This window comes from Schistocerca americana, chromosome 9 (assembly GCF_021461395.2).
Source record: "Schistocerca americana isolate TAMUIC-IGC-003095 chromosome 9, iqSchAmer2.1, whole genome shotgun sequence".
Classification (NCBI taxonomy): Eukaryota; Metazoa; Arthropoda; class Insecta; order Orthoptera; family Acrididae; genus Schistocerca; species Schistocerca americana.
In genome coordinates, this window is record NC_060127.1 from 445,113 (window position 1) to 457,485 (window position 12,373).

The 12,373-nt window shown below is 39.5% G+C and overlaps 1 protein-coding gene across 1 annotated transcript in view; it reads right to left on the reverse strand.

Moving 5' to 3' along the window:
- Positions 1-12,373, reverse strand: part of LOC124550868 (serine/threonine/tyrosine-interacting protein-like) — a 78,878-nt gene that overhangs the window by 38,364 nt on the left and 28,141 nt on the right. Inside the window, exon 2 of the mRNA XM_047125615.1 lies at positions 11,151-11,392. Coding sequence (XP_046981571.1) covers positions 11,151-11,392 — 242 coding nt within the window. The remainder of the gene's footprint in view (positions 1-11,150; positions 11,393-12,373) is intronic.

Genomic DNA, 12,373 nt, shown 5'->3' on the forward strand with positions numbered 1-12,373 from the left:
TCTTTACACCACTCACAAATCCTGTCCAAGTCATCTTGTATCCTTCTACAGTCACTAAATGACTACACCTTCCCGTACACCACACTATCATCAGCAAACAGCCACACATTGCTATCCACCCTATCCAAAAGATCATTTATGTAGATAGAAAACAACAGCGGACCTGCCACACTTCACTGGGGCACTCCAGATGATATCCTCAGCTCCGATGAACACTCACCATCGAGGATAATGTACTGGGTTCTATTACTCATGTTTGCAGCTGGGGGTGATTCAAAATCTGGAATACTTATTTTGTTTTCCTTGGTGAAGGAATTTTGGAAGGCTTTGTTTAGTAACTCTGCTTTGGCAGTACTGTTGTCGGTAGTATTTCCATTGCTATCACACAGAGACGGCATTGTTTGTGTATTGCCACTAGCACACTTCACATATGACCACAATCTCTTTGGATTTCCTGCCAAGTTGGAGATTTTTTGTCCATTTAAGTTTGGCATGGTTTTTTGTTGTTTCTGCAACAGTGTTCTGTCAGTTTCGTGTACCAAGGAGGATTAGCTCCGTTGTTTGTTAATTTATTTGGTATAAACCTCTCAATTGCTGCCAATACTATTTCTTTGAATTCAAGCCACATGTGGTCTGCACTTACACTGTTAATTTGGAAGGAGTGGAGACTGTCTCTCAGGAAGGTGTCAAGTGAATTTTTATCTGCTTTTTTGAATAGGCATATTTTTCGTTTACTTTTGGAGGATTTTGGGGCTATAATATTCAATATTATTCATGTGGGTCAGGATCTAACTGCACAAAATAATTTTCAGAGAATGCAGAGCACAATTTCTGATAATGTTTTATGCGTACTTCTGGATTTAAACATGCATTTTTGCCAATACACATACTGAGGGTACATTAAAGTTACTACCAACTATAATTGTATGAGTTGGGTACATGTTTGAAATTAAACTCAAGTTTTCTTTGAACTCAACAACTGTATCATCTGAATTGGGAGGTCGGTATTATTTTATTCAAGTTGCCAAGAGTGACCTCTGCCCATACTAACTAACAGGAACTATCTACTACAGTTTCGTGACAAGATACACTACTTCTAACAGCAAGAAACACGCCACCATCAACCGCATTTTGCCAATCCTTTCGGAACACCATTAGGTTCTTTGCACAAATTTCGGCTGAACTTACCTCTGGCTTTAGCCAGCCTTCAGTGCCTATGACGATCACTTTGTTTAGGTCGGTGTACACCATGAAAGCATCAATCATCAACAACTGCTATCTGTTTCACTATTTTTATTTCTTGTCGCATGTTTTCTTGGTTCATAGACATTTTAATTGTCCTATGTAGCAATGATCCATATGCTGCCTGTTTATGAATGTTTGGGTGACATGAGGTTGCGAAAATTGTGGTGTCAGTCACTGTATTTTTCCTGTAAATTTTGAACATGCATGTGTTAGTGTTTCATCTAATATTAAGGGCTATGTAACTGATGCTATTGTTTTCTTCATGTTCCACTGTAAACTTAATTTTCTTATGTACGAGGGTTGGAACTTTAATTGTGGCAGCTCATACAAAATAGGTGTGTTTCAAAGTTTTACTGACCTTCAAAGTAGTTACCAGCATTGTGTATAACCCATTGCCAACGGTATGGAAGCCGTAGGATAGTCTTATCAGTGCCAGTTGTGTTGACATTTTGAGAAACGCGGTTTATTGCTCGATGAATTTGTAGCGGTTCTGAAGAGAATGGTGTGAAGTGTTTCTATCAGTTTAGAAATCGAGTTGAACTCACAAGGGCTTAAGTCAGGGGAGTGCAGTAGGTGGTATAGCACTTAGCAGCCCAATCAGTCAAACAAATCAGTAACAGTTTGTACTGTACATGCTTGGGCATTCTCCTGCAAAATGGTGGTCAGGTCCTGTAGAAAGTGTCATCCGTTCTGTCTATAAGCTGTTCATTTTTGGAACACAACCTATGACCAGCTTAGAGACAGACATGATGACACTTTCTGTAGGACCTGACCATCATTTTGTAGGACAATGCTCAAACACGTACAGTGCAAGCTGTTATTGATTTGTTTGACTGATGGGACTGCTACGTGCTTTGCCACCTACAGCACTCCCCTGACTTAAGCCCTCATAAGTTCAACTCAGTTTCTAAACTGAAGGAAACAATTCATGGCATTCGCTTCATAACAGCTACAAATTTGTCGGGCAATAGATCGCGCCACTCGAACTGTCAACACAACTGGCACTGCTAAGAGTATCCTACGACTTCCACATCGCTGGCGACGGGTTGAACACAATGCTGGTGACTACTTTGAAGGTCAGTAAAACTTTGAAACACGTATCTATTTTGTACGAGCAGTAAATAAATAGTTGCCACTATTAAAGTTCCAACCCTCATATATTATTGAAGCAGTTCAGAATGTCTTATGTCTGTGGCATTGCCTTTACTAACAGTAGTGTGTCACCTACAAATCTGCTATAAAATTCAATTTTCTTTGAACAGGGTTCTTGACTGCTAAGTAGCCTTTGTTCCAAGCGATTTGTTTATGTGTCAGCTATTGTACCTGATATATATGATCCCACTGCTAGGCCATCTGGTTGCTTATAAATATTGCCATTAAAGGTAAAGTAGTTGTAATTTGGAGTTAGATGGAGAAGTTCCATAAATTCAATGATCTCTGTGTATGCAAGCTTGTTATTTTTCATGAGGTTCTTTTGGATTCCTGGTACAGCTCTTGTTTGGGTATGTTTGAGTAAAGGTTGGTAATGTCAATTGATAAGAAATGAGCATCTTTGAAGAGTTTCTTGCCTTTTACTTCTTCAGCTAGCATCAAGCTATTTTTAATAGAATTTGTTGTTTCATATGTATAATTTTTCCTCTGTATGTTATTCAGTTTCTGTGACTGTTTGTATGATGGGCTATTTACAGTGATTAGCATGGGGCCTATTGAATCACCTTGTTTGTGTGCCTTTGGCTGTGCTCTTAGGCATGGTGCTTTTGGATTCATGCAAGTAAGATATTTATTCTCAGTTTTTGTCACTAGGAAATTTAGTGTTCTTTAGCTGTTCACTAATTTTATGTAGGAATTGTTTTATTGGGCCTTTTTAATACGTTGAGTATTATTAGCATCAAAGAAATTGTGTTTGTCTAAGTATTCCTTTTCTTTTGTCACAACTCATGTACTGCTTTTGCATGATTTTGTGATTATGGATTGGTTGTTTTTCAGTTTATTATTTACAGATTTTAGGGTTTTTGTCTCATTTATTCTATATTTAGATCTAAATTTATCATTCTTCGTTTCTTTTTGAAGAAGCCTGCTCACTTCGTGACCTATTGCTGCTTTTGTATTTGATTTTAATTTTGCAGCAACTGCTGCATTTTTTGTTGCAACAGATAATAGTTGCAACAAAAAATGCAGTAGTTGCTGCAAAATTAAATTCAAACACAGGCAGCATACAGATCAATGCTACATAACACAAAAGTTATTTAGCAGGCAAGAACAATGTCTAAAGAAAATAGACTTTTATAGGAGATTTGTACTTCTGAACTGCTTCAATAAACTACATTAGAAAATTACATTTACAATGTAACATAATTAAAACAAAAGCATCAGTTGCCTGGACACTAATACTAAAAGAAACAACACATGCACATTCAAAATTTACAGGAAAAATAAAATGACTAACAACACAGTCCCTGCAACCTCATCTCACCTGGACATCCATAAACAGACAGCATACAGATCAATGCTACACAGGCCAACTAAAATTCCTATGTACCATGAAAACATGCAATAAGAAATAAATGTAGTGAAACAGTTTGCAGTTGCTAATGATTATAATGTTTCCATGGTTGAGAGTCCTAAACGAAGTGAAGAAAAATCCAAACACAAAGTGGACCACAGAAGGAAAAGACAAGAACAAATGTATATCTAGCATCCCATACATTGGCAATATATTGCAGAAGATAGGAGATATTCTCAAAAAATCACAAAGTAAAAGTTGGATTTTCTACAGAAAATAAACAACAAAAACTAATACATAATATAACATTTAATCATGACCAATACTCAGACTCTGGAATATACAAAGTAACATGTCAGGAATGCTCCAAGTTCTACCGAGGACAAACAGGCCAAAATTTCAGCATCAGGTACACAGAGCACATTAAAGCCCACACACACACACACACACACACACACACACACACACACACACACACACACACCATCAGAAACATCTACGGACATATACAACACAGGACACCCATTTGGGAAAGTAGAGCAAAATGTCAAAGTACTCCATCAACCACAAATAAAGGGCATGAAATGGATTTGCTAGAAGAACTGGAGATATGTACCCATTACAGAAAATACAAAGACAAAATGCCAAACGAAAAACTTGCAAGTGAATCAGTGAATTTCTTCAGATACTTTGACAATACACTTAAATAAAAGTAGCAACAATTACAAATAAACACCATTGTAAAATAGATATAAGCAAATCCAGATTGTTAAGATAAATGCCTTCCGTACAAAAGCATATCTCTGGAGAACGTGTAACATTATCTGTGTCAACTACATCTGAAAACGTCTTTGTAACTGTTTATTTATGTCAAGTTATCCTCAGTGTGTTCTGTGCATTGAAAGTTGTGAGTGACATTTAACATGTTTGAGACTCTACACAAATGGACCACAAGAAAACTGCAAGTAAAGTTCTTCCGAATTTCACCAATAACTGAAAATCACACATTTTTATATATATTGCAGTAAAGTCAACGAAACAAAGCAGAACCTCACACATCGAAAACATTATGAGAAAAAAGTATAATACAAAGAAATACACACTTTAAAATTGAAATCATTTCCCGATATGCGCTGTGTAAAACACAAATAAAAGAAGATCATGACTGGTAGCAGACAGTTATTTACAAACAAACCCACGTACAAATTACTCAGACTATATTCATCCAGTGTTTTAGAACAAGCATCTGAGAGACTTCCAACAAACTTTAAGCATAATTTCAAATCTTGTCTAAATTTTTTCTTACTTACATGCATGTAGAAGCATGCTTAACATCAAATATTTAATACACCGACTCATTTGTAAAGTAATTAGAAGTTTGAAGCTGTTTCATACACGGGAGTTTCATTCTATAATTCAGCATATCACACCTCATCTCCAAACTTGTACTTACCCTCATTTATTACCAAACAGCCTCAGTTGTTCCTTTTCCTGAAACTGATCACGTCCTATCTTCTGTAGTCCGTAGTGGTGCAGTTGTTCATATTTGTGATCTCTTTCCACTATGCACATTTCCAACTTTGTAGGAGTATGGAGAAAAACACCCAATTGTTACAAACTGAGTCTGAATATCTTAGCACAATGAAGAAAAGAAGCTTCAAGTAGAAGTCCAGCCAAGTTCAGTCCACTGAGTTTCTACTAATCACTCAGCTACTGTTGTATCATCAACTGCAGCGCTGTTTCAAGTTTTTAATACACTGCGACAAAATTCAGAGTATTCAATTAATTTTCATGAGAATTATAGTTCCTGTCACCAGTCTGAGCACTGGTCCTAAGTAGGTCTCCCGGCTAGTCTAGCCTGTGCAACCCTCTTCATCTGAACCTAAATCCACTTGAATCTGGTTACTGTAGCCAAGCCTCTGTCTCCCTCTGCAATTTGTAGCCCCCACACTCCTCTCCATCACCACATTGACAATTCCTCAACACCTTGGGAGTGTCCTAACAACTGATCCCTTCTTTTCGTTAAATTGGGCTGTAAAGCTATTTTTGATTCAGTACTTGTTCTATAAACACTCCACATAGCCATCTTAGCTGCAACATTCTTCTCTAGCATCAGATTCCAAGGCTTCATATCATCTTCTATCTGCTCAGCTCTATTTAGCAAATAATTTCACTTCCACATAAGGCTAGAAAAAAGCTCAGGAAGACTTCGCAATATTTTATATTCAATGGAAACATTTTTATATTTCAGGAAAGGTTTTCTTGCTGCTGCCAATTATATTTTATATTTTTTTCTGCTATCATCAGGTGTTTTACGAAGTGTCAAACATAGAATGCAATTATGAACACTGACCTACTAGCAAATAGCTGGAAAACTACATCTACTGATTTTTTGAAGCAGGGTGAGCAGTAACTGACACTGTAAAGTTAATTCAGGGAACGTGTTTCCCTTACAAGCTACATTCAGGGGATAATGATAGGTTTTATTATTGGAGTGGGCTTTGGGGGGAGAGGGCGAGAGAGGGAAGGTGAATGGGCCATTCCAAGTCAAGTGGCCTTGGGCTCCCACTCTGCCATCTCCAATTTCAATGAAATTTTTACAGAATGTACATATAGACCTTACATGAAGCACTGCCAAATTACAGCTCCATAAGTAGTATTGTGGGGCCACTAGCCACCTTTTCGTAAAGGCTCGTTTTTTGACATTGCAAATGAAATGAATAAATGATCAACTTTGTTTTACCATTTTTCAGGATCTAAGACACCTGTCGTGCTAAAACTTTGCGATCCTGTTCAACTTTTTGGATAAAATAGCTTAGTTGTAGTACAAAAGGTCAAACTATGGTAAATTCATCATAGTGTGCTATCAAAGTGGGTCATAAATCTTGTCGTACTAAATTCTGACTATACTTTATTGCCTTGTTTCTACTGAAAGAATAACTTTCTGAAGCTGATACTTTAGTTATCTTCAACCTGTCAGCATGTCATAAAGCTCTGCAAGTGACATCCAGATTGTTCAAATAATAACAGAGTTATCTGAGCTCACCTTGTCTGATCGGAAAAAGTCGTTTTTATTTTGAAGACAGACCAGTTTAGTGTCAACAATGGAGTTTGGTAACATGCTTCAACAATCAGTCAGAAGCACACTGTTGTGGAAAGAGTGTTCAGATGTTGTGTGTGCCTTTTTAAATGATGTAAAGTGTGTTGTCATTACTTGATAAACATCTTTTTTCAGTAAGTACAAATTATTTCAAGGTACGGGGTGACTCTTTAGAAATGTTTATCATGTTATTTATTTTTTTTCTGTTGTATTCTCAAGGAAGTTCCCATTATCTATGATTGTTTAATATTTTTCAGTTGGAAATATACACCACTTCTACTTTATCTAATATTGAAACAAACAGCAATTGGAAGCATAAATTTAATTGTAGTGTAATGGATATCAACGAGGTTTCGGTACCATGTGTCATTGGCCTTGCAGATAATTCTGCATGTCATCTGAAAAGACACACACATCAACAAGGCTTCATTCCAATCAAAGAATTTTTAGTGGAGCAACAGGAATTCATAAACCAGAGAAGTGAGATATGTCTTACTGAAAATTTAAAAATATGCTTTCATCACAAAGCAATACTTGTGGACAAATATAACTTTCTACAGAGAACTTGTAATCCTTTTGGTGCAAAGAACCATTCTGTTAAAAAGGGTTTACAGATTGTCAATGTGGAAACAGTAAAACAATTGCAAGCCATGACTAAGAGCAATGTGTAACCTGGTCAGAAGATCTGACCAACTTGCAGAAAACAATTTTTAGCAAAGAAAGTAGAAAAATCACAGTCAACTTCAAACCAGTCAGAAGATGAAGCATATTCAGAAGTATCAATCAATTCAAGTGTAACTGCTTTTGGGGTCTCCCCGCCAAAATTTCAGAGAGTATCAAAAAGGGATGTGAAAGGTTGTGCACAACAAAAAATAAGCGAAGTTCAAGAGGCAATTGCGAATAACATTGCTGCTGCTGCAGCTGCTTGAGGATTCGTCCCAAAAGATCTTCACCTTGTACAACCAAGACATGTCCCGATTGTGAAGATTATAAGCAGCTGATAAAAAAAATTGAAAGAAGTTGCAATTGGCAAGGCAGCCTGAAAAATTGCAAATACTGACATTAGTACCAAAAAGCTGGACTATAAATGAGACAATGCAAGAATCTGGTGTTTCAGAGAGGATGGTAAATGTAGCTACGAAGTTACCGACAGAAAATGGTGCATTATGTCTGTCAAAGAACAAGTATGGCAAGAGGATTCCAGATGCTGTAAAAGAGTGGTAACATTTTTCCCGAATGAAGGATTTAGCCAAATTTGTCCAGGTAAAAAAGACTGTGTATCAATTAGAATAGAAGGAAAGAAAGTTTTGATGCAAGAGTACCTTCTTCTGAATAATTTGAAAGAAATGTTTGCTGCACGTCGACTTCAGCATGGGCCTGAAATTGGATTTTCCAAATTTTGCAAATTGAGGCCAAAATGGTGCATCACTGTGGGTGCTGCAGGAACCCATTCAGTCTGTGTTTGCATAAAAGAGAGTTGTAAGCCAACTTAACTGATCATATTAATGGACTTTGCTGAAAATTATTCCTTCATTGTCCAGGATGCAGCTCAAGGTTTTCACTGGAATAACAGCCAAGCAAATTTACACCCATTTGTTGTGTACTTCAGAAATAACTTGGACATCAGCAGCATCAGCTACTGTATAATAAGTTACAGCCTGAAATATAATGCAATTGCTGTACATGCTTTTACAGTGAAGTTAATAGAAGATCTAAAGTGTCTCCTTGGAAAAATCACACACATTTACTATTTCAGTCATGTGTCAGCAGCACAGTACAAAAACTTCAAAAATTTTCTGAATCTCTGTACCACCAAAATGACTTTGGAATCTAAGCTGAATGGGACTTTTCTGCTACAAGCCATGGAAAATCTCCATGTGATGGAATTGGAGGAACTGTAAAGCACCTGGCAGCAAAAGCAAGCCACCTGCGGAGCAGAGTTTGACACAAACTGATTTGTTTAAATACTGTACAAAGAATATCAGAGGAATCCAATTCATTTATGTCAAAAGAAGAAATTGAAACATGAAAAACTGAGCAGGAAGAAAGGTTCAAAAATGGCTGCGCAGTATCAGGAACAAGAGAGGATCACCATTTTGTGCCATTAAATGAAAAAGTTTGTATTAGAAGAGTATCCAATGATAAAAAAAATTTTTGTGGCAAATGTTGACTAAAGTCAAGCAACAGTTTCATTGAGAAATATTACAGCCTTACAACCGGGCCAATACACTGCCTGTAAATATGATGGAAAATGGTGGATTAGTAATGTGTCTGAAGTTTCAGAAGAAGTAAATGATGTTTCAGTCAGTTTGATGCACCCCAATGGACCTGCACATTCATTCTATTGGCCAGTCGGCAGGATGCTCGTTGGATTTCAAACCGACACATTATTTCTGTCATTTCAGTTCCATCAGCAACAAGAATGGGCCAACATTATAGCTTGTTAGAATGAACTGTAATTGCTATTAGTAACAAATTTCAGCAAATGAATTAATAAGAACTGAAATATATGGCTTGGGAACCATAAAGAGTATGACTGATAGATGTATTTTTTTAATGTAATACAAATGTGAGTTTATTTGGTACGACAAAATTTATGGGCTACTTTGATAGCACACTATGATGAATTTACCATAGTTTGACCTCTTGTTTCACAGCTAAGATATTGTACCCAAAAAGTTGAACAGGATCACAAAGTTTCAGCATGACAGGTCTCTCAGATCCTGAGTAATGGTAAATAAAAGTGGATCATTTATTCATTTAAGTTGCAATGTCGAGAAATTTAATGTAATGAAAATACAAGTTTATGTGTTCTTAAATGCAGTCTCCAAAATTAAAACAAGGTGAGCTCTTTCCAATGGTGCCAACAAAAATAAAATTTGAGTGATCCCTTTTGAGATATGACCTTTTGAAAGGGAGCCAAAATTGAATGATTAAATTTTTAGCACACTTTGAACTTCGATAGCTCAGTTGTTATATGAGCAATCTGGGTGCCACTTGCAGAGCTTTATGACATGCTGGCAGGCTGCAGATAACTAAAGTATTAGCTTCAGAAAGTTACTCTTTCAGTAGATACAAGGCAATAAACTATAGCCAAATTGCGGTATGACAAGATTTATGAGCCACTTTGATAACACACTATGACAAATTTACCACAGTTTAACCTTTTGTACTACAACTAAGCCATTGTACCCAAAATGTTGAACAGGATCACAAAGTTTCAGCACGACAGGTCTCTTACATCCTGAACAATGGTAAAACAAAATTGATCATTTATTTATTTCAGTTGCAATATAAGAAAAACGAACCTTTATGAAAAGGTGGCTAGTGGCCCCACCTTATTACTTATGCAGCTGTAATTTGGCAGTGCTTCATGTAAGGTCTATATGCACAAAAAAAAAAAAAAAAAAAAAAAAAAAAAAAAAAAAAAAAAAAAAAAATATTATAATTCATCAAAATTGGAGATGGTTGAGTGGTGAGCTTGTTTAAATTTAGACCACTTTACATGGAATGACCCAAAAGAGGGGGAGAGGAGGAGAGAGGGGGAGAGGGAGAGGGGGGAGAGAGAGGGGGGGAGAGAGGGGGAAGAGGGAGAGGGGGGAGACAGGGAGAGAGGGGAGGGGGGGAGAGGGGGGAGACGGGAGGCGAGGGGGGGTAGAGTGGGGGGGAGAGAGGTGGGAGAGAGGGGGGAGAGAGGGGGGAGAGAGGGGGGAGAGAGGGGGAGAGGGGGGGGGTAGAGTGGGGGGAGAGAGGGGGGAGAGGGAGGGTAGAGTGGGGGGAGAGAGGAGGGGAGAGAGGAGGGGAGAGGGTGGGGAGAGGGGGGGGGGAGAGGGGGTGGAGAGGGGGGAGAGGGGGGGGAGAGGGGGGGAGAGGGGGGGAGAGGGGGGGGAGAGGGGGGGAGAGGGGGGGAGAGGGGGGGAGAGGGGGGGAGAGGGGGGGGAGAGGGGGGGAGAGGGGGGGAGAGGGGGGAGAGGGGGGGAGAGGGGGGGAGAGGGGGGAGAGGGGGGAGAGGGGGGGAGAGGGGGGAGAGGGGGGAGAGGGGGGGAGAGGGGGGAGAGGGGGGAGAGGGGGGGAGGGGGGGAGGGTGGGAGAGGGTGGGGAGAGGGTGGGGAGAGGGGGGAGAGGGGGGGGGAGGTGGGGGTGGGGAGTAACTGGGCCATCCTTAGGAGCTTCTAGTAAAAACTTTTTGAATCTAGTCAAAAAGTAGTCCGGACAGCAACAACTGCAGGAAATGTAATGCTCTGTGCAATAAGTACCAAGTTTTAGAACAATACTTTTTAAAAAATTCTGCTCTGCACTCACTTGAATTGGTCGGGGAAATTTGGGCGGACGAAGTGGGCCTCCACGGCCTGGCGCACACACACAATGTGCGTCACACCGTGGGCCAGCAGTGCCTTGAGGCGGCAGCGCACAGCAGCCGAGTACGGCCCCAGGTACAGCCCGGGCACGATCTCCTGCATCGAGCGCCGCATCGTGTACGTCCACTCATCGCTCGAGTCACACTGGAAGGGCACTGCCGGGTATTCCACTCTGCGATTTTGTACCTATAAATTAAGATGTGTGAGCTGTTTACCAGACAAAACTGAAGTTTTACCAAAGTTACAGATCACTGGGAGGTGAAAGCTAAGTCAGAAACTGGAGGAGGAGGAAGAGGAGGAGGACGACGAGGAGGAGGACCGTGTTGTATCGGTTTTCTCCAAGAAATCTACAGCCTCTACTCACATTCACACTTGCCAAAATTTTTTTGCAACTACAAATGGTTCTAACAGGTGTCTGTCTCTGTACGGGTCACCCTTGCGTTCCTGTTTCGCAGATCGCCACCCACCTGGATATTTCGTTTCCTTTGAGTTTCCACATGACTGACACTAAACTTCCAACCGGACACCCCCAAGACCGAATGTGAACTGTGAGAGAAGACTGTGAAGGCAGATGGTCCAAAGGTGAGGTAACTCTTAACTGCTCAAACTTTTGTGACCGACTACAAATAAAATTGATTCATAATAACTGACAGTGGTGAAAGCAAGCCAGGTTTAATACTTATTACATTCTTTACACAGTCTGACAGGTGCCGGGGATACTTCTGCAAATGTATTATGATCCGGCGAAAAAAGCGCAGCGATGAAAAATCTGTTGACAAGGAGCACTAATATGCCAATTCTAATTAGTGCAAGTCATTAATTCCCTGTAAGAGCACAGAAATTGGGTGTGGAAAATATATTTGTGGATAAGTCATTAAATCTATAGGGAGAGGAAGAGAAAGAAGCACCAGTGTCAATGGAGGAGACTGTCTGAAACTAAATGCAAAATGTTACAGTATACAATCTAATACTGATGGCACTTTTTCTCGGCCCCCGTGTGATCAACAGAAGTCAACCGACTTCGTGCCACACCTGAATGTTCACACTTGTTGCCAACCTTAGCTACGTAATGCTACTGTGCACCAGAACATTAATTAGCCATTGTGAATTTAGCGAAGGGGCTGTACAAGGTCCACTTTGCAACGTTCCACTGTCATATCCCTTCTA